Source organism: Symphalangus syndactylus, chromosome 17 (assembly GCF_028878055.3).
Source record: "Symphalangus syndactylus isolate Jambi chromosome 17, NHGRI_mSymSyn1-v2.1_pri, whole genome shotgun sequence".
NCBI classification, from domain to species: Eukaryota; Metazoa; Chordata; class Mammalia; order Primates; family Hylobatidae; genus Symphalangus; species Symphalangus syndactylus.
The window spans coordinates 44,539,148-44,559,066 of NC_072439.2; the positions used below are offsets into that span (position 1 = coordinate 44,539,148).

The window sequence follows — 19,919 nt, forward strand, 5'->3', positions numbered from 1 at the left end:
TGATAAAACCTACTTCTAGGCTACTATAAGGATTAAATGAGATGGTCTGCAAATAGTATTTAGATTAGGGCCAGGATCATAGGGATCAATCACAGTGGCTATTGTTCTTATTGCTACTTATAAAGACTTTTCAGAAGAAAAGGCATAATACAGATATAGATATAGATATACATAATGCTAGTTCTAGTACATGTGTTTCAAGTTAATTATCACAGTATGTCTAAATTAGAAGCAAAGTATCCAAAAGCATGATTGCTTTATTATCTCTTTTAGTACTTACCGAATATATATTGCCCATCAAACCCTGTGTTGCTTACTAAATATACAGAGCTAAACAAGGCATAGTCTCTGCCCTTAACTCACAGTCCTCTGGGGGTAAAAGATACAAAAACAGATGGCTTGATTTAAATAATTTTTACTTCCCCCAAAGAAAGTGATATTTTGCTTTTACACTAAAATAGTATATTTCATTAAATAATTAAGGATGTCATCATGCTCATTTTTTCTAATTGTATCTCTTATTGTTTTACTGACCTTTATAATTTAAGTGCTCATATAGGATATATGTATACCTTTAACTATATTTAGATGTTTGAAGGTGCTGTTATTGAACAACTCTATTCAATAAAGCTAAATTGTGATTCAAGCAATGAATAGCCACAAGGCCCATTTGGTACTCAGAGAATTTTTGAAGCAGTATGTACAATGCACTTCTCTCCTTCCTAAAACTACCACCCCAAATTAGATTGCCTTGATGAGAGGATACTACATTTGCTATCAATAATAAATGAGTAAATATTAAATGATACATAAAATATTTATTCAATGTTTATTGTGTGCCAGATGTGTTCAAGTTTAAATGTATTAATTCATTTAATTATCACAACAAATCTTATGAGATAGGAACTATTATAGTGTCCATTTTACAGATAAGAACAGTAAGATACAGAGAAGTTAAGTAAGACACTGAAGGTTAGGCAGCTGGTAGCAAACAGAACCCAATTTTCATTCTGTACATTCTGGGTTTAGAGCACTGATCTTTATTCAGCATTCTGAACCAATTAGTTCTTGGTACAAAACATTTCAAGACATTTCAAAACCCTGCTGCAACACATCCCCTGGCCACTGGTATTGTCCTGTTATGTTCACTTGCCCGTGGCCTCAGAGAAGTCCTAGGCAGTCAGCAGACCTGGTCTTTAGTTCCAGCTCTATTAGTAGCTACAAGCTAGTTGTTCAACCCTGGAAAATGAGTTTATCTTTTTTTTTTGTCTTAATGTCCTTAATATCCATGTTGAGGCACTGGGTACCCTTGAGTCACAATGTCCCTTGCATATTGGATTAATATTAACCAGGTGCGGTTTGGAAGAGTTGTGAAAGACATTTGTTTTAAAGAACAAAATCATTCCACAGTTTGAAAAATGAGCTAAAATAATTAGATATCTTCATGGAATCTTGAATAAGCTAACACACATACACACACACACATACATATATTAAATCTATGAGACAGAGATATTATATACAGCATTTCATGCAACTATATGACCACAGTCCTTAGCCGCCCCCCACCATGGAGCATACCACAGGACTAATTTCCATTCCAGATTTCTAACGTATCATCCTATTCTAAAAGCCTTGTAATATTTTCAATATATTACCTTAATCACTACATTTTAGAGTGCTATGTATTCGAATTTTTATTGATCTACTTAAAATGTATTTAATCTTTTATTCCTTAAATGTTAGTTTCCTTCACATAAGTAGTTCTGACTTGTTTATAGGTTTCATAAAATAGTAAATATTATTCTTTCATGGATATTTAATGAAAGGTGAATAAGAAATGGTATGAATTGTACTGTTGAAATCTTTAAGAAAATTCTAGGTAAAATATACTTCATACAAAGCATGAAACAAATTGCTATCACCATTAACTTACCAACCATTTTGAAAATAATTTCGAGATAGAGCTTTAGCAAACATTCACATATGGTATGTTCACAGGCCACCTTCGTTAAGAAGTACAAAGTCATCTATAAAAAACTGATTTTGACAAACAAATTTTGTTTACAAAGATCATTACTCCTTACTTCTTTGGAAAGATCTTTTCATTTTTAAATGGAAAATGATGAAATTCTACATACATACAAAGCGAATATGTGCAAATAATTAAGAATATGCACAGCACTAAATTGAAGGGAAAAGTAATATAAATAGTTATACCTGAAGTATGAAAGCATATCATTAGTTTTTATTTTAATATAGTTAAAAATCTTCCCCATCCTAATAACGTCAGTAAAAGCAACTAACAAAATCGAAAGTAATGGTATAAAGTCAATGTAATGCAAATGAGGGTTTTTAGTTGATATATGCCTCTAATAATAGTAACCATATTTTAATGAAAGGATTAATTCTTGAGGATTACGTGATGCTCCTTAAATTTACATTATTAAATCTGTAACAGGGTGAATATTATAGAGTCAAACCTTTACAAACACAATGAAGTGTGGAAGTCTTTAATACTTAGTAAATATTTAAGGTCTATTAAATAACAAATTGAGTATCAAAATAAATATACTGAAGAAAAAACTGCTCTAGTTTAGATATATTTTAGTAGCTTAATAATGCATATATAAATGCCATTTTAACCTGGTGTTGTCACCCAAATTCCCTATGAATAAAGGTTTTAGAATAGCAGCTGAGTATCTCTGCTCATTTAATACAAACACTACTTCACTAGATATATTATACATCACAAGTGTATTCTTCCCCACTAATTTTAATGTTAATTCCAGAAACCTTTAAGTAAGAAGGGTCTCTAGGCTATTCTAACAACATTAAGTGCAACTAAAAAGTGAATTAAGTCACATTCTTTCCTTCAATATCACTGCACTCAGGTATTTTGTTAAATTGTTGAAAGCAAAGAAAAAGTTTAAGAAGATAGCACAATTGTTTACTTTGTGCAGGATGAGTAAGGATAGTAATCTACATTGTGTGTATAATCCATTTGCTCAATCCTGAAAGCATTCCCTTATTTCCCCCATTATATCTGGAGTGCAACAGACAAAAATTATTTTTCATCACTTTGAACTTGTCTTTATCATATACCAAGCCTATGTCACATTGTCTTGACCTTTTCCTAAATTACCGTGACAGAATATCACCAATAATCCATGTGTATGCTTGAATAAATGCAGTTAATGCCTTCTAAAAACTGGAAAAAATATGCAAAACCTGAACAGCTCCTTCCTAAACTGGAAATATCTGCGGACACTTATGTGCAAATAGCATTTCTCTTACCTCTTTAAAGCGGTTTTTGAAATGGACTTAACAAGTAGCAATAAAACAAGTTGGACTGGATTTGATCGCTACATAGTGTGATCAACAGTCCCAGTTTGCTCAGGACTGAAGGGTTTCCAAGGACATGAGACTCAATACTAAAACTGATCAAGTTCCAGGTAAAACAGAGAGAATTTGTCACCCTGTCTCTTAAGTTCCCTTTCACCTTTAATATTTTTGCAACCATAAATGTAGTTGTGATCACTGCTTTTTAACCAATAAAACAACAATTTATGTACAGAACCATAGGATCTACTAGTTTTCCTATGCCCTTATTTGAACATTCTTTCAGTGAGAGAGAAGAAAAGCACTAAACCCAGGTAGCTTAGAAGTCATCTGAAATTGGGCTTCTTAGGAAGAAAGAAAGCATATACAAAAACTCAAAGTATCTCAAAAGGGAGACTTACCCTCCTTAATTTTTCCTCCTACCCCACTTATATTTGGAATGCACACCATTCCTCAACTCTGCTGCAGCTATCTCCCTGAGAACAAAAGCTTAACACAAACCAGATAACTGTGTCTATAAAAATTCTGTCTTCAACAGAAACCTGCTCTCTTTCTACTGGGCCTAAAAATCCAGAAAATGATAAGTACATGCATTGGTCTGTTGTTTCAAGCAATCTCAGATGCAGATTTGCTTTCCATGAAGTCAAAAGGTCTGTCTCCATTCCCTTCAATTAACTCTGGCTTTAAATCTTCCATGGAGAACTTTAGTTATCTCAAAATATGTCACAATATTTTCTAACAGTGATGATACCGATATTTTTATTTTTATTTTTATTTTTATTTTATTTTTTTTAGATGGAGTCTTGCTATGTCACCAGGCTGCAGTGCAGTGGCACGATCTCGGCTCACTGCAACCTCTGATTCCCAGGTTCAAGTGATTCTCCTGCCTCAGCCTCCCGAGTGAGGCTGGGAGCTGGGATTATAGGCACGCGCCACCACGCCCAGCTAATTTTTGTGTTTTCAGTAGAGACTGGGTTTCACCATGTTGACCAGGATGGTCTCTATCTCTTGATCTCATGATCCACCTGCCTTGGCCTCCTGAAGTCTTGGGATTACAGGCATGAGCCACGGCGCCTGGCCAATACTGATTTTTATGTAAAATATAGATAACAAAACCTTTCTGAGGGTGGTTATGTCACCAAGAATGCATGAAACTATTCCAAAATTAGTCCTGTGTTTATTCTTTTATTCCTTCTAGTCAGTATGCCCAAAGCACTGACAATAGTTATCTGTCATTTACCATGTTTTAAAATCTATCAAATCTAGTATTTTCCTTCAGTATCTCTCCCACCCAACTTTCTTTTCTTATTGCTTTTTTATTGAGAGAGAGTCTCAGTCTTTCGGCCAGACTGGAGTGCAGTGGCATGATCTCGGCTTACTGCAACCTCCGTCTCCTGGGCTCAAGCGATTCTCCAGCCTCAGCCTCCCAAGTAGCTGGGATTACAGGCATGTGCCACCACGCCTGGCTAATTTTTGTATTTTTAGTAGAGACATGATTTCACTATGTTTGCCAGATTGGTCTCGAACTCCTGACCTCAGGTAATCTGCATGCCTCGGCCTCTCAAATTGGTGGGATTACAGGCCTGAGCCACTACGCGAAGCCCCAGCTTTCTTAATGAATGCCATCTCCTTTAACCGTTTTCTATTGCAAAGTATATCCCAGTGTTCCACATAATTGATACAATCTTGTACATATCAATTGACATCTTCCACACCATAGTTTTCATTAGAATCCCTTCATAATTTAGAGTTTGCCATACCAACATTTAGATAATTATACATCTAGATAATACATGTAGGTAATTTTACTTCAAATTCAGAATTTAAAAAAAGTAATTAGAATAAATTTCTATCTATACTTCTGTTGTCATTTAAAAAATTCAATTGAAGTAAACAAAATAAGGGTCAATTTTACACAATTTCAAAAAATCATTTTATATATTTCTGTTTTTATTTATCACAATGCACTGAATTCTGAAAAAAATATTACTCTTAGTAATACTTTAACCATGTCTCCATTCATTCTTTCAGTAACTATTGAGTACCCATGCTGTATCATATACCGTGTTTAGGCAACGTAGACTATGGTATAACAATAAGAATTTAAGGAAAAATGTCATTTTAAGGTAAAATGACTATTCAAAAGCATTTATTAAGTACCAAGTAGAAAATAAAAATATCCAGGACTTCTTATGTTTTTCTCAGTATGTAAATTAGGTTTTCAAGTCAACAATGACATTTAATCTCATTACAAAGTAGTAACATTTTGTAGGGTGAAACTTTATAAAATATAGAACAAAACAAACTTTCTTTATACTACATATGAAAAGCACCAAGAACAACAGAAAATTAAGCAAATAATTTTACAGTCATTTACAGTCATTTTAGAAAAATGACTGTATCTTATGATCTTCATGTCACAATGAACTGGGATGTAGCCAAGGGAAATTTACAATGTCCTATAGATATGCCCTTGCTAAGTCTTTTCAACCAAGTGGGCCTGAATTCCCTATATGTGAATAGAAGTACTTCCAGCAATGAGATATGTTCCAAATACCCTGAATCTACAAATAGGTGGCTATGTAATTCTTCTTTTTTTTTTTTTTGAGTCATAGTTTCACTCTTGTTGCCCAGGCTGGAGTGCAATGGCACGATCTTGGCTCACTGCAACCTCTGCCTCCCGGGTTCAAGCGATTCTCCTGCCACAGCCTCCCGAGTAGCTGGGATTACAGGCACTCACCACCATGCCTGGCTAATTTTTTGTATTTTTAGTAGAGATGAGGTTTCACTATGTTGGCTAGGCTGGTCTCGAACTTCTGACCTCAGATGATCCTCCCGCCTCAGCCTCCCAAAGTGCTGGGATTACAAGTGTGAGCCACCACACCTGGCCAATAATTCATCAACTAAACTAGCACGAAAAGGGCTACCCTTAGTGATTACTCTAAAATAACAGGCCTAATTCAGCAATGTCCCAGGGTGGTGGAGGGCGATACACACACACACACACACACACACACACACACACAAATACACATAAGGATGAAGGGTGATGTCACTAACACAGGATTGACACCCTTCACTAGCTCTAGAATTCAGTTCTATGGGTACTAGCACTACTTGACAAAGATAATAACATCAGATCAAGGACCCTTAGAGATATTGTGACCTTATACTCCAAATTTGTTAGGACTGTTCTATTAGTAATAGCCTATCCCTTTGTTGCCATAAATACATGTATAACTTAAAATATTATGCGTCCAAATTTCTGATTTGGAGAATATAGCCATAATAAAAATAGTATCTTCTCCCGTCTGTGCAGAAATAGGGCAAGGTTTTAAAATTCAGATTCAAAGAGCAAAAAGATCAATGCAACTAGGATAGTCCTGTCACTAGAGGGCAGAAGCCATTCATGTGATGAAGTAAAGAATAATACAAGCATTTTCTATAAGCGGTTTTGGGGATTTTAAAATGTTTTAGAAAGGTGTCCAAGTAACAGGATGGGATACTTGCTATACCTCTATCTAAACTAAACTTCAATGAAATCTTATTTTTGGCTTAAACCTAGACACAAAATTACATCTAAAGAGTTTGGGAAAAAAATTTAATTAGACATGAAAAAATTTCATTAAGCTAAACATTTTAGGAAATATAAAAGTCATATTAAGTTTACTTACAATTGACATTAGAGTCAGTATATAGTTTTGCAAATTCGATCCATGAGCAGAAACCACTTTAGCATCAGCTGTAACCATAATTTCAACGTATCTTGGATATGATATAAGACGTTTTTTCCTGGAATGTAATTGACTTCTTTCATCTTTCAATGGTACATTTTTTGATGTGTGTCCTAAAACTCTTTCTTTCATTATATTAAGATCTTCATTCATGTTGCCGTAGGTATGAAAGGGTAAACTGGTTTCCTTTATTTGACTTTCTAGGGAGAAAAAAAGAATATAATGCAGAGCCATTAAATTGGATGTGACCAAAAATATCGCAACAAATAGAACAGCCAAAAATATTTAATACTTACATACCTGTTCCCAATGTGAAAATAAAAGGACAAAGAGAAATTATTATTTAAAATAGTATTGTACAGAATTATTATTGTACAGAAGATTGCTTTTTATAGTAATAAAAAGTTTGCAAAAGTTCACATTTTCTTAGATTTTACCAACAAGAAATTTTATCTAAGTCATATTTGAAAAGGTATGACTATTCAAAAGTATTTATTAACTACCAAGTAGAAAATAAAAATATCCAGGACTTCTTATGTTTTTCTCAGTATGTAAATTAGGTTTTCAAGTCAACAGTGACATTTAATCTCATTACAGAGTAGTAACATTTTGTACGGTGAAACTTTATAAAATATAGAACAAAACAAACTTTCTTTATACTACATATGAAAAGCACCAAGAACAACAGAAAATTAAGTAAAATAACAATATGTGGGTGAATCTATTGAATTCAGAGAGGCAAATGTTCCTATAAATTTTGTAATACTTGATTATATAAAATACCTGATTTATTATGTTCGCTTATATATAAATACTGCATGAAAAATAATTGAATATTAAAGATTATTACAGTGAAGTAATATGCATTTAAGTCCTACGCACTTACAGAAACTTACACATTTATGTCTATGCATTTAAATCTTAATTAATTGCCCTAATGGAAAAAAAATTCATAGGCTGCACAGGTGCTTGTCCTATTTCTCTCCCCTTCATTTTGTTCCTCTCCTTTCCTCTTTACTTCTTCCTCTTTTTCTTGGCTAATTTTTCTGCCAATTGTTTGGTGGTGGTATTTTCAATAGAAAAGTGGACCACAGGAGTCAAGCGAGAAGAAATAAAGGTCCTGGATAGTTTATAAACCAAATAATCAATACCAAAATAATCAATAACCAAGACATGGCTGTATTATAAGAATTAGATATAAATATAAAAACGTATTTCATTATTATTAAAATAATTCATTTTAAGTACAAATATAATCCTATGGCTGTAAGAAAGAAATGGAACGCTTTAGACATTAAGTTTCCACAGATGAATTTTTTTTAATTAATATAAAAAATTTTGTCTTATTCTTTTTTTTCTATTTAACTTTTATTTTAGGTTCAGGCATACATGTGCAGGTTTGTTCTGCAGATAAACTCGTGTCATGGGAGTTTGGTGCACAGATTATTTCGTTACCCAGGTACTAGGCATGTTATCCCATATTTGTTTTTTCTGATCCTCTCCCTCCTCCCACCATCCACCCTCAAGTAGCCCCAGGTGTCTTTTACTTGTTGTGCCTATGTATTCTTGTTATTTAGCTCCCACATACAAGTGAGAACATGCAGTATTTGGTTTTCTGTTCCTGCATTAGTTTGCTAAGGATAATGGTCTCTAGCTCCATCCATGTTGTTGAAAAGAACATGATCTTATTCTTTTTATGACTACATAATATTCCATGGTATATATGCACCACCATTTTCTTTATCTAGTCTACCACTGATGGGCATTTAGGTTGGTTCCATGTCTTTGTTACTTTAAATAGTGCTGCAGTGAACATACGCATGCATGTGTCTTTATAGAATAATTTATATTCCTTTGGGTATATGCCCAATAATGGGATTGCTGGGATGAATGGTAATTCTGTTTTTAGTTCTTTGAGGAACTGCCACACTGCTTTCCACAATGGCTGAGCTAATTTACACTCCCGCCAGCAGTGTGTAAACATTCCCCTTTCTCCACAACCTCATCGGCATCTATTTTTTTTTTTTTTTTAGTAATAGCCATTCTGACTGATGTGAGATGGTGTCTCATCATGGTTCTGATGTGCATTTCCCTAATGATTAGTGACGTTGGGCATTTCTTCATATGTTTGTTGGCTACCTGTATGTCTTCTTTTGAAAAGTGTCTATGAACTTCTTTTTCTAATTCCTAAAAACATCTAGCTTTTAATATTGCTATGTTCCTAGGTTTTAAAATTTATCTCAGTGGGAAATTCTGGAAATTTGACAAATTGTGCAGTCCTAAAACTTTTTCCTGCCATTTTCTCCTGAAGTGACTTAGCCACTAAAGTATCCATCACCAATTACTGGACCCTAGAGGAGATCCCAGATATACCTGATATATAGAAATCTTAATCAAGGAAAAGATAAATATTTATGCTTTGATTTATTTGTTAATTTTAAAGAAACATTGCATGTCTAATCCATATCAGGAAACATTTAGATATTGAAGAGAAAATAGCACCTAATAAAGCTTACACTCTAGTTGAAAGAGGCAAAAAATAAATTAACAACATAGTAAAGATAAAATTTCAGGTATCTTCAGGTGCTTCAATACCAATTCAACCAAGAGACAAAAAAAATATGATTCTACCTACCAGAATGACTAAAATTACAAAGAGCAATAATACCTAGTGGTACAATCACTTTGAAAACCAGTCTGGCAAATTTTAAATTAGACATTCATCTACCCTATGACACTGCAGTTCCACCCCTAGGTATTTATCTAAGAGAAGGAAAACATGTTCACAAGAAAACTGGTATAAGTTCATAGCAAAACAAATATATAGACTGAAGAACTAAAATAGAGCCCCAGATACAAACCCTTATGTATATGATCAAATGATTTTTGACAAGAGTGCCAAGACGGCCGGGCACAGTGGCTCACGCCTGTAATCCCAGCACTTTGGGAGGCCGAGGCGGGCGGATCACGAGGTCAGGATATCGAGACCACCCTGGCTAACACAGTGAAACCCTGTCTCTACTAAAAATACAAAAATATTAGGCGGGTGTCGTGGCGGGCGCCTGTAGTCCCAGCTATTCAGGAAGCTGAGGCAGGAGAATGGCGTGAACCCGGGAGGCGGAGCTTGCAGTGAGCCGACATCGCACCACTGCACTCCAGCCTGGGCGACAGAGCCAGACTCCGTCTCAGAAAAAAAAAAAAAAAGAGTGCCAAGACCACTCAATATACAAAGACTAACTCAAAATGAGTTACAAATCTAAAAGACCCAAAATATTAAAACTCATAGAAGAAAACATAGAGAAAGTGTTTCATAACGTTGGATTTGGCAGTGATTTATTGGATATGGCATGAAAAGCACAGGCAACAAAAGCAAAAACAGACAAATGGGAATACATCAAACAAAAAATTATTGTTCAAAGGACACAATCAACAAAGCAAAAAAGCAGCCTATGGATTAGGAGAAAATATTTACAAACTATATATCTGATAAGGAATTAATATCTAGAATATTAAAAAATTTCCTACAATTCAACAACAGGAAAACAAATAACCTGATTAAAAATGAATAAAGACTTGCATAAACACTTTCCCAAATGCATTATACAAATTATCAACACACATATGAAAAGATGCTCAGCACAATTAATTATTAAAGAAATGCAAATCAAAACCACAATATCACTTCACACTCATAAGAATGACTACTATTAAACACACACACAGAAACAGAGAGAAAGAGAGAATAACAAATGTTGACAAGTATGTGGAGAAGTTGGAAACCTTATGCACCGTTGGTAGGGTTGTAAAATGGTATAACCACTATGGAAAACAATATGGACGTTCCTTAAGAAATAAAAATAAAACTACCATATGATCCAGCAATCCTACTGGGGTAAATATCCAAAAACAATGAAAGCAGGGTCTTGAAGAGCTATTTGTACACCCATGTTCATTGCAGTATTATTTACAATAGCTAAGAAGTAGAAGCAACCCAAATGTCCATTGACAAAGGAATGAATAAACAAAATGTAGTATACACATACAGTGAAATATTATTCAGTAGAAAAGAGGAAGGAAGGCATGCGTGGTGGCATGCACCTGTAGTTCCAGCCACTCTAGAGGCTGAGATGGGAGGATCACTTGAGCCTCCAAGTTTGAGGCTACAGTGAGCTATGATATACCACTGCACTCCAGCTTGGGTAAGAATGAGACTCCACCTCTAAAACAAACAAACAAAAACAACAACAACAAAAAAGGAAGGACATGCTGTCACATATGACAACATGAATGAAACTTGAAGTCATTATGCTAAGTGAAATAAGCCAGTTTTTTAAAAATCCTGTATGATTTTACTTAAATGAGATACTTAAAATAGTAAAATTCACTGAAACAAAAAGTATACTGGTGGTTACCAGGGGACAGAGAAAAGGGAAAATGGGGAGTTGTGAATGGATATAGTCTCAGTTTGCAAGATGAAAAAGTCCTGGAGATCTGTTGCATAACAATGTGAATATACTTAACACTACTGAAGTGTACATGTAAAAAGGGTTAAGACGGCAAATCTCATGTTACCTTTTTTTTTTTTTGAGGTGGAGTCTCGCTCCATCACCAGGCTGGAGTGCAGTGGTGTGATCTCGGCTCACTGCAACCTCTGCTTCTCGGGTTCAAGCAATTCTCCTGCCTCGGCCTCCCAAGTAGCTGGGATAACAGGCGCGCACCACCACGCCCAGCTAATTTTTGTATTTTTAGTAGAGATGGGGTTTCACCATGTTGGTCAGGCTGGTCTCGATATCGTGACCTCATGATCTGCCCACCTCGGCCTCCCAAAGTGCTGGGATTACAGGCGTGAGCCACCGCACCTGGCCACCTTTTTTTTGTTGTTTTTTTTTTTTTACCACAATTAAAAAATGTTTCAAAGAATGTTTATAGCACTTTTATTCATAATAGTCAAACCTAGAAACAACCCAAATGTCTGTCCACAGGAGAAAACTAGAAAGGATAAGAACTAAGCTTCACAAAGGAGCTAGGGAGTGAGGGAAATGAGGAGATGCTGGTCAAACATACAAACTTTTAGTTATAGGATGAATAACGTCTGGGAATTGAACGTACGGCATAGTGACTATAATTAATAATACTGTCTTATTTAATGGAAATTTGCTAAGAGAATAGCTTTTATGTGTTGTCAGTACACACATCACTCTATGAAGTGATGATGTGTTAATTAATTTAATTGTGGTAATCATTTCACATGTATACATATACCAATCATCATGATGTATACCTTGAATATATACAGTTTTTATCAATCAATTATACATCAATAAAGCTGGGGTGGGGGAAGTGATAATGAACAAAGCTTCAGCAAGAGACGCTTTCCTTGTCCATATGTGGCATCCTATTCTGGGAAAGGCTGACTATGATAGCTGGTGTAGCGGCACTGGATATAATTTGCAATGTGGGACAAGCAGCCCTCACCTGAGAAGAGAAAAGCTGTCTCCACACTCCTCAAAAGAATGCATCCCTCTTGTCAAGTAACTTACCACTTGTCTCTAGCAGAAAAACAAATCCCATCTTATATTCTACTGCCCGTTAATATCTCACTGCCTGAAGAATCTCCAAAAGTCTGTCTAGCTTGAGTGCTAAGAAATTATATGTCTCACTGGCTAACAGTAATAAGTAACAAATAACACAATTCAATTAAGAAAGCACCATGGTTTGAAGAAATCAGGCTGACAGAGACTAAACTAGAATAGATGGTTTCAGTGCAAACTAAGATAATGAAAGAGTGCCACATTATTCATAATGCTAAATGCCCATCAATGGCAGAATGGATAAAGTAAACATGGTATATATACACCATGGAATTCTATGCAGCCATGAAAAAGGAACGAGATATCTTTTGGGGGCCATGGATGAAGCTGGAGGCCATTATCCTTAACAATCTAATGCAGGAACAGAAAACCAAATACTGCATGTTCTCACTTACAAGTGGAAGCTAAATGATGAGAACTCAAGTTCACAGAGAATGGAACAACAGACACTAGGGCCTACTTGAGAGTGGAGGGTGGGAGGAGGGAGAGGAGCAGAAAAAAAAATAGCTATTGGGTACTGGGCTTAGTACCTGGGTGATGAAACAATATGTTCGACAAACCCGTGTGACACAGGTTTACCTACACAACAAACTGGCACATGTACCCCAAACCTAAAATAAAAGCTAAAAAAATAAAATAAAATAAAATGATGAAAGAAACAGTTTCTGTCTGGAATGAGAACACTGAAGGAGATGATAATTAGATCACAGAAAAAAAGTCTGCAATAAAAAAGCATAAATTTTTAAAGACTATTATTATTATCATTGAAACATTTAATAACACCACATAAGATAGGTGCTATTGTTAATCTCGTTTTACAGATGAGGAATCTACAACTTATAGAGCTTAAGAAACTCACATACACAGTTGCTAAGTAATGGAGATAGAAATAAAAACAAATAAAAGGAACAAAACTAAACAGATCATTTATCATGATCAAACTGAATGGGTTGAGTTTGTCCATCAAAAAACAAAAACTTTATAGAACTGAGTTAATAAACAAAATCTAGCCATATGTTAACTAATGAGTAGCATGGCTGGGATTCAAATCCTGGGGACCTGGTTCAGAGTTTTTTTTAATTAAAATTTTTTTATTATTAAAAAATACTTCGTAAGTACATAGTAGGTATGTATATTTATGGGGTACATGAGATATTTTGATAGAGGCATATAGTACATAATAACAACATCAGGGTAAATGGGGTATAAACCATCTGAAGCATTTCTCCTTTCCTTGTGTTGCAAATAATCCAATTATACTCTTTTAGTTATTTTGAAATGTACAATAAACTATTGCTGACTGTAGTCACCTAGTTGTACTAGACTTTATTCATTCTATCTAACTAGGTATTAAGCCCAGCATGCATTAGCTAGTTTTCCTGATGCTCTCCCTCCCCCAACCCTGACAGGCCCCAGTGTGTGTTGTTTCCCTCCCTGTGCCCATGTGTTCTCGTTGTTCAACTCCCACTTATAAATAGTGAGAACATAAGGTGTTTGGTTTTCTCTTCCTGAGTTAGTTTGCTGAGGATAATGGCTTCCAGCTCTACCCATGTTCCTGCAAAGGACATGATCTTGTTCCTTTTTATGGCTGCACAGTAGTCCATGGTGTATATGTACCACATTTTCTCTCTTTCCAGTCTATCATTGATTGGCATTTGTTGATTCCATGTCTTTGCTATTGGGAATAGTGCTGCAATGAACATATGTGTGCATTTATCTTTATAATAGAATGACATAAGGACTCTGCTTGACAATGACGTTTAAAGACAAAAGGAAAGAGAACCAAAATTTAACAACAAATACAATGTTATCAATACAGATCTCAGGGGTTTAATTTCATCAGCAATGGAATCAACCATAAGAGAACATTCTACACAACTCTTTGGCAAAGTAATTGAACAATTTAGAAGAACTGTATAATTTCTTACTTGAACACACAACAGTGTTAATAAATGTTGTCACTATAAGTAAGGAAAGTGAGAAAATTAAATCCAACATAGTTTTTAAAATATAGGTAAAAACTAAAATAAAAATATATGCCATATATGGGTATAATAACATCACATAAGAAGAAGAAAGCAAGGAGATGACAAACATGGAATTTAGAATGCTGGTTGCTTCAGGTAAAGGGAGGAAAGTGAACAAAATGGGTGAGGGCAGTGAAATTATGTGGTTGCATTTGGGTTGTTATCCAGGTCCTATATATTGTATTGGGTCATATATTCATCAATATGTATTATATTATTAATAACTTCTTAGTAAATAGTAATATACCAAACTGACTGCTATTAAAGCAATATGCTGGCTCTCATCACTATCATAAAAAATTGTTTTGGTAACACTAGCTAAAGCAATAAGAAAATAAAATGAAATAAACAGTATGAATATTAGGAAGAAAATTTTTTCATTGTTCTGATTTTATTTTGTAGATGAAAGGCTTGCCTAACTGAAAAACCCAGGAAACTAAATAAGAAACCAATTAAGACAATAATCCTCAATAGAGGAATAGTTGAATAATGTAATGTTAGGCAGTTGTTAAATGAATGAATTAGGTCTATAAGTTTTGATATGGAAGGATGTCTAGAATGCATTTTTAAGTAAAAATATAAATGGTGTGTGTAGTTCAATCCCAGTTTTGTAAAAACAAACTCTTTTCCAAATATACAATTACTTATAAAATTTATATAATGAGCCTAAAAGGTATACACCCCAAACATTTAACAATAAGTGAGACAGAAGAGGGAGACAGTAAAACTATTACATGCTTTTTTTAACATCTCGGTGCCCTTTAAATTATTACAATGAGCTTATTTTATTACTGTAATTTTAAATTTAAATTATTATTTTTAAAAACAGCATATATTGCTATTTTCTTGGCTAAATATCTAATCTCATTACTTTTTTTTTTGTATTTATACCTAAGTGGTGTTACAAATGTTGATACAATTACCTTTCCAAATACCCTACACAAATGGCCACTATTCAAAGCACATTGGCCAGTCCAATTACATCATTTCTATGTAATGCATCCCTTTCTATTTAGGTCCCATTTAGTCAAATGTTAAAATAATGTGTTGTCTTTTATTAATAACAAGCGTATTATGACCCAAAACTAATTTAGACCAAAGCAAAACACAAAATCACGCACATCATGCAACAATGATAATCTGCCCACTAGAGCATAAAACAGTTGAAAATTACCATCATTGAATATCTCTTATAACAGCATGGTGTATTCTAGAATGCAAGCAGGATGTTAAAACAATAATAAGAATATAAACTACTAGAAAATTACTGTTAAATAATAATATAATTAGAATCCCATAATTCCACTTGGATGTCCTACTGGCATCTCATATTTAAACATATAAAACTGAATTCGTCATTTTCTTCTCCCATACACAGTTTCCCTTTCTATTAATGTAAGAAATAGCCTCCCAATACCTATAACTCATATTCAAAACTGAACATTACCATTGGGCTCCTCCTACCCTCCTTCACCCTTTATATCTAGTTACCAAGTTTGGCCATTTCTCCTTCAAAATGCTCCTTGTGTTGCTTCTCCTGCAGGGTCCTTGGCTTCTCATTCAGGTCCTTCTCACCTCAGAACATTATTAGAATAATGAATACAAAATTAGACACAGAGTCTCCCAAATGTTCCTGCCATCTTCAATCTCTTGTCCCTCCCATTCATCTTTCATTTATGTCCAAAAAGATTCATTTTTAGAAACATTCCTTTTATCTCATCCTTATTTCGGATGAGATCTAATGGATCTTCATTGCCCATAAGATAAAGTCTAAGCCTCTCCCTACTAGCCCACCCCTAAACACAGTCACCACCACCAAGCTATAAATTCCCTAAAAACTGAGAACACTGTTAGGCAATATGTTCTGCCTCTTATAAGTGCTCAGTAAGTGTTCGTGGAAAGAAAGAAAAAGGATTAGATGAAGAAAGGAAGAATAATGGAGGAGGGAGATAGAAAGAAGAAAGGCAGTGAGAGAGGGAAATGAAAGAAAAGAATATATTGAAGAACAAGACAAAAGAATTTATCAGGCCAGATCTTCAGGATGGGAACAATACTAATTGTGATGTACAACAGGAACAATTCAAAGACAGATATGTGATCTTTGATTTGCCTAATATTAAGTACAACATTCATTCTGATGTCTGTACACAGGCTAGAATTGACATAATGCTCTATATTTGACCAGATAAGGAAACACATTTTACACTTTTCCACTAGCATGCAACCATCCATTTTTTAAATGAGGACGTAAAAGTGAAATGGTGCTTATTCTAGACTTAACATCTCAAACAACTTGCTGAATGTGCAACAGATCAAATACCTGGGTGACCCTTGAGATAAAGTGTGACCATATCAGATGTATTGTGAAATTTCACATTTTCTTATGATTTAAATTGTTTTCTGGATCTATTATATACCCTGTGTTGCCACACTATTTTCTTATTAATACTACTATCAACAACAATAAAGATATAATACTAATTGCTTATTACATATCAGGTACTAGTACACTTCACATATGTTATCTCATTTAGCATTAACAAAAACCCTATGAGGTAAGTACTATTATTATCCTCATTTTATGTATGAGGATAATTTTTATATGAGGATAACAATAATCATAATTTTATACATGAAGATAATATTTTTATTATATATGAGGAAAGTGAGAAACAGGAAGGTTAAACTGCCTATTGTAATATAACTAATAAAATAAAATACCCTCATTTTATATATGAGGATAATAATTTTATATGAGGATGATAATAATCATAATTTTATATATGAGGATATTATTATTATATCTGAGAAAAGTGAGGAACAGGAAGGTTAAACTGCCCATTGTAATATAACCAATAAAATATAAACCTGAAATACATTTATTTTAAAAATTAGTAGTATTTCATAACATAAAAGTGTATGAAAATCTAGTCCTCTGTGATTTCTCAATATTATTAGAAATTTCAACCAGTACTTTAGAATTATGGCTTGCAGCTTATAAAATATTTTATAGTACTTTTTTCAAAGAGTTTCACGAGTTAATAATTGGGACACCAACTACTAATAATAAATTTGCAGAAGATTATGAACTTGCCAGTGGCCAGCTGAAACTTGAAACAAATCATTACACCATCAGTCTTCCTTGCATCCCTGAATCACTTACTATTATTGTGTACATTTTAAAACACAGAGACATGTGACACAGATTAGGTGAAATTTCAACAGCCATCAACTGAATAAGTGGCATAGCAAAGATATGAATTCAAATTTCTCAGCGTCAATTATTACAGCTGAACTCCCTATCACGTGACTCTTCTAAAGGTTGAATGTAGTAATACATGAAGACTGTTGAGAATGTAGTAACCAGGGTCATGTTGGTAAATGTTGATTCCTAGAAAACTAAAAGACTAGCTACCTATATTCAAAAAAATGTGCATTACAGAGGTTCTCTTTGCATTATAGAAGCATAGAACTGAGCCAAGATTTGGATATAAAGGCTTTTGGCTCTACTTAGAATAAAAACCTGAGACAGATCTGATACTGTCCTTTCATCTAGTGGCCTTGAAGGAAAAAAGAAGGCATTAGAAACCCCCAAATTACCCCCATTATTCCTACAGATACCAAAAAATTCTACCTCCTCCCACTATGTGTGCTAACAGGACAATGGAGCACACTGATCAAGCGTCACAGAATAAATATTTTTCATTCTTCCACATTCTCAAGAAACCAACACACAGGATTTCTTCTAAAGAAGTATGAGACACACTTCCCTTAAAAGCTGCATCAAAGATTCCTGCATACATCAGGAACTGAAAACAGGCACATGTTCATTCACAAACTCAAGGCCTTTAAGGTTTTTTTTTTTTTTTAATGGAAAGGAACATGCACACCTGCTGTCTCTTTCGAGCTTCTGGCATCTTAACCTCTAAACTTGAAGAGCATTAAAACAAGGGGAACATTTGTGTAGCCCTCTGCATTTTTTTTCACTATATTGACCAGGCTGATCTCGAAATCCTAGGCTCAAGCAATCTTCCCACCTCGGCCTCTCAAAGCTCTGGGGTAAAAGGCATGAGCCCCCATGCCTGGCCTCACCCTTTGCATTTTAAAAAATGCTTTTCTGGCCAGGCGGGATGGCTCACACCTGCAATCGCAGCACTCTGGGAGGCCGAGGCAGGCAGATCATGAGGTCAGAAGATCGAGACCATTCTGGCCAACATGGGAAACCCCATCTCTACTAAAAATACAAAAATCAGCTGGGTGTAGTAGTGCGGGCCTGTAATCCCAGTTACTTGGGAGGCTGAGGCAGGAGAACAGTTTGAACTAGGGAGGCAGAGGCTGCAGTGAGCCAAGATCTCGCTACTGCACTCCAGCCCAGTGACAGAATGAGATTCTATCTAAAAAATAATAATAATAATAATAAATAAATAAATAAATAAATAAATAAATAAAATAAAATAAAATAAAGCTTCCCACATCTTCAAATGCGATTTACCAGAAATTCTAAGTGAAGAAGTCGGACTAAGACGAACCAATAGATCCTAATGTCAGAATTTAGATGGACGATTATACATATAGCAATGCAATATTCCAAACTCTTCCTCCATTATTTTTTGAAAAGATGTGCTTTTGAAAATCTTTTATCAGTGAATTAAATATATACTCTAGCATTTGAACATGTAAATGAAATGTATCATTTTGTTCTTTAAAGAAAAACCATGTGTTCAGAATTCATGCTGAATATTGATATCTACTGAGTGACTCTTGCAAATGTGTGAGGCTGCTGAAATTAGAATATGGCATAACTCTATTAAAATTGACAGTAATACATGATTTTACTACATTAATCTTATTTTCCTATTTTCAGATGAGCCTTCATGGCACTCTATTTCCAAGCCATGTCCACTGACTATGATTTAACAGCAGACAATAAATAACTACTTTGTTTTTCAAATTTTTATATGGGTTGTTTCTGAACTAGATCAACCACAATCTCTAACTATCTGCTCCATGTGCATAAAATCATTCTAGAAATAACTTGAGATAATTTTAAGTACTAAGAATTCTAAAATACTTCCCAAAATACAAAGGTAATTCAAAGTAATCATTTATAATTTTTAACTTCTCTATTTACTCCATCAATTCAAGTATTGATACGATACTATTTTCAACACTGTTTTCAAATAACTTGATGAAATATTAGTATGAGCTTTTCCTTTTGTTATCAG

At 34.4% G+C, this 19,919-nt stretch overlaps 1 protein-coding gene across 1 annotated transcript in view; it reads right to left on the reverse strand.

Annotated features, from left to right (window-relative positions):
• Positions 1-19,919, reverse strand: part of ADAMTS20 (ADAM metallopeptidase with thrombospondin type 1 motif 20) — a 201,467-nt gene that overhangs the window by 142,406 nt on the left and 39,142 nt on the right. The window contains exon 4 of the mRNA XM_055249241.2: positions 7,017-7,276. Within this exon, the coding sequence (XP_055105216.1) occupies positions 7,017-7,276 (260 nt within the window). The remainder of the gene's footprint in view (positions 1-7,016; positions 7,277-19,919) is intronic.